We start from the raw sequence: 392 nt of genomic DNA on the forward strand, positions 1-392 counted from the left end.
CAGAAAGGCCGGACCAGACGCAAACTCTTCCGCCATGCAAAGGCGATGGTTCCCTCCAGGCAAAGCCAGCCCCAGGGCCCAGCTGGCAGACCCCGGCGCCCGGCTGAGGGCTGACAGCTCGGCCCCGCAGGGCCACTCACCGTGCTCGTAGGGCGAGAAGGTGCCTGCGTCAATGTTGATGTAGGGGTCGATCTTGATGGAGGTGACATGCAGCCCGCAGGACTTGAGGATGGTGCCGATGCTGCTGGCGATGATCCCCTTGCCGATGCCCGAGATCACCCCGCCCGTGACCAGGATGTACTTCATCTGCCTCGCTGCCTGACACCGACATCGCCTCAGGAGGGCCCTGCCCCGGGCGGGCAGGGACAGACCCGCTGCCTGGGGGAGCCCCG

The 392-nt window shown here is 66.8% G+C and overlaps 1 protein-coding gene across 1 annotated transcript in view; it reads right to left on the reverse strand.

The window, feature by feature from the left end:
* CTPS1 (CTP synthase 1) overlaps positions 1–311 on the reverse strand; it is a 17,032-nt gene extending 16,721 nt beyond the window's left edge. Inside the window, exon 1 of the mRNA XM_010286931.1 lies at positions 141–311. Within this exon, the coding sequence (XP_010285233.1) occupies positions 141–306 (166 nt within the window). The 5' untranslated portion in view covers positions 307–311. The remainder of the gene's footprint in view (positions 1–140) is intronic.
* Between the last annotated feature and the right edge of the window lie 81 nt (positions 312–392).

This window comes from Phaethon lepturus, unplaced genomic scaffold (genome assembly GCF_000687285.1).
Source record: "Phaethon lepturus isolate BGI_N335 unplaced genomic scaffold, ASM68728v1 scaffold21725, whole genome shotgun sequence".
Classification (NCBI taxonomy): domain Eukaryota; kingdom Metazoa; phylum Chordata; class Aves; order Phaethontiformes; family Phaethontidae; genus Phaethon; species Phaethon lepturus.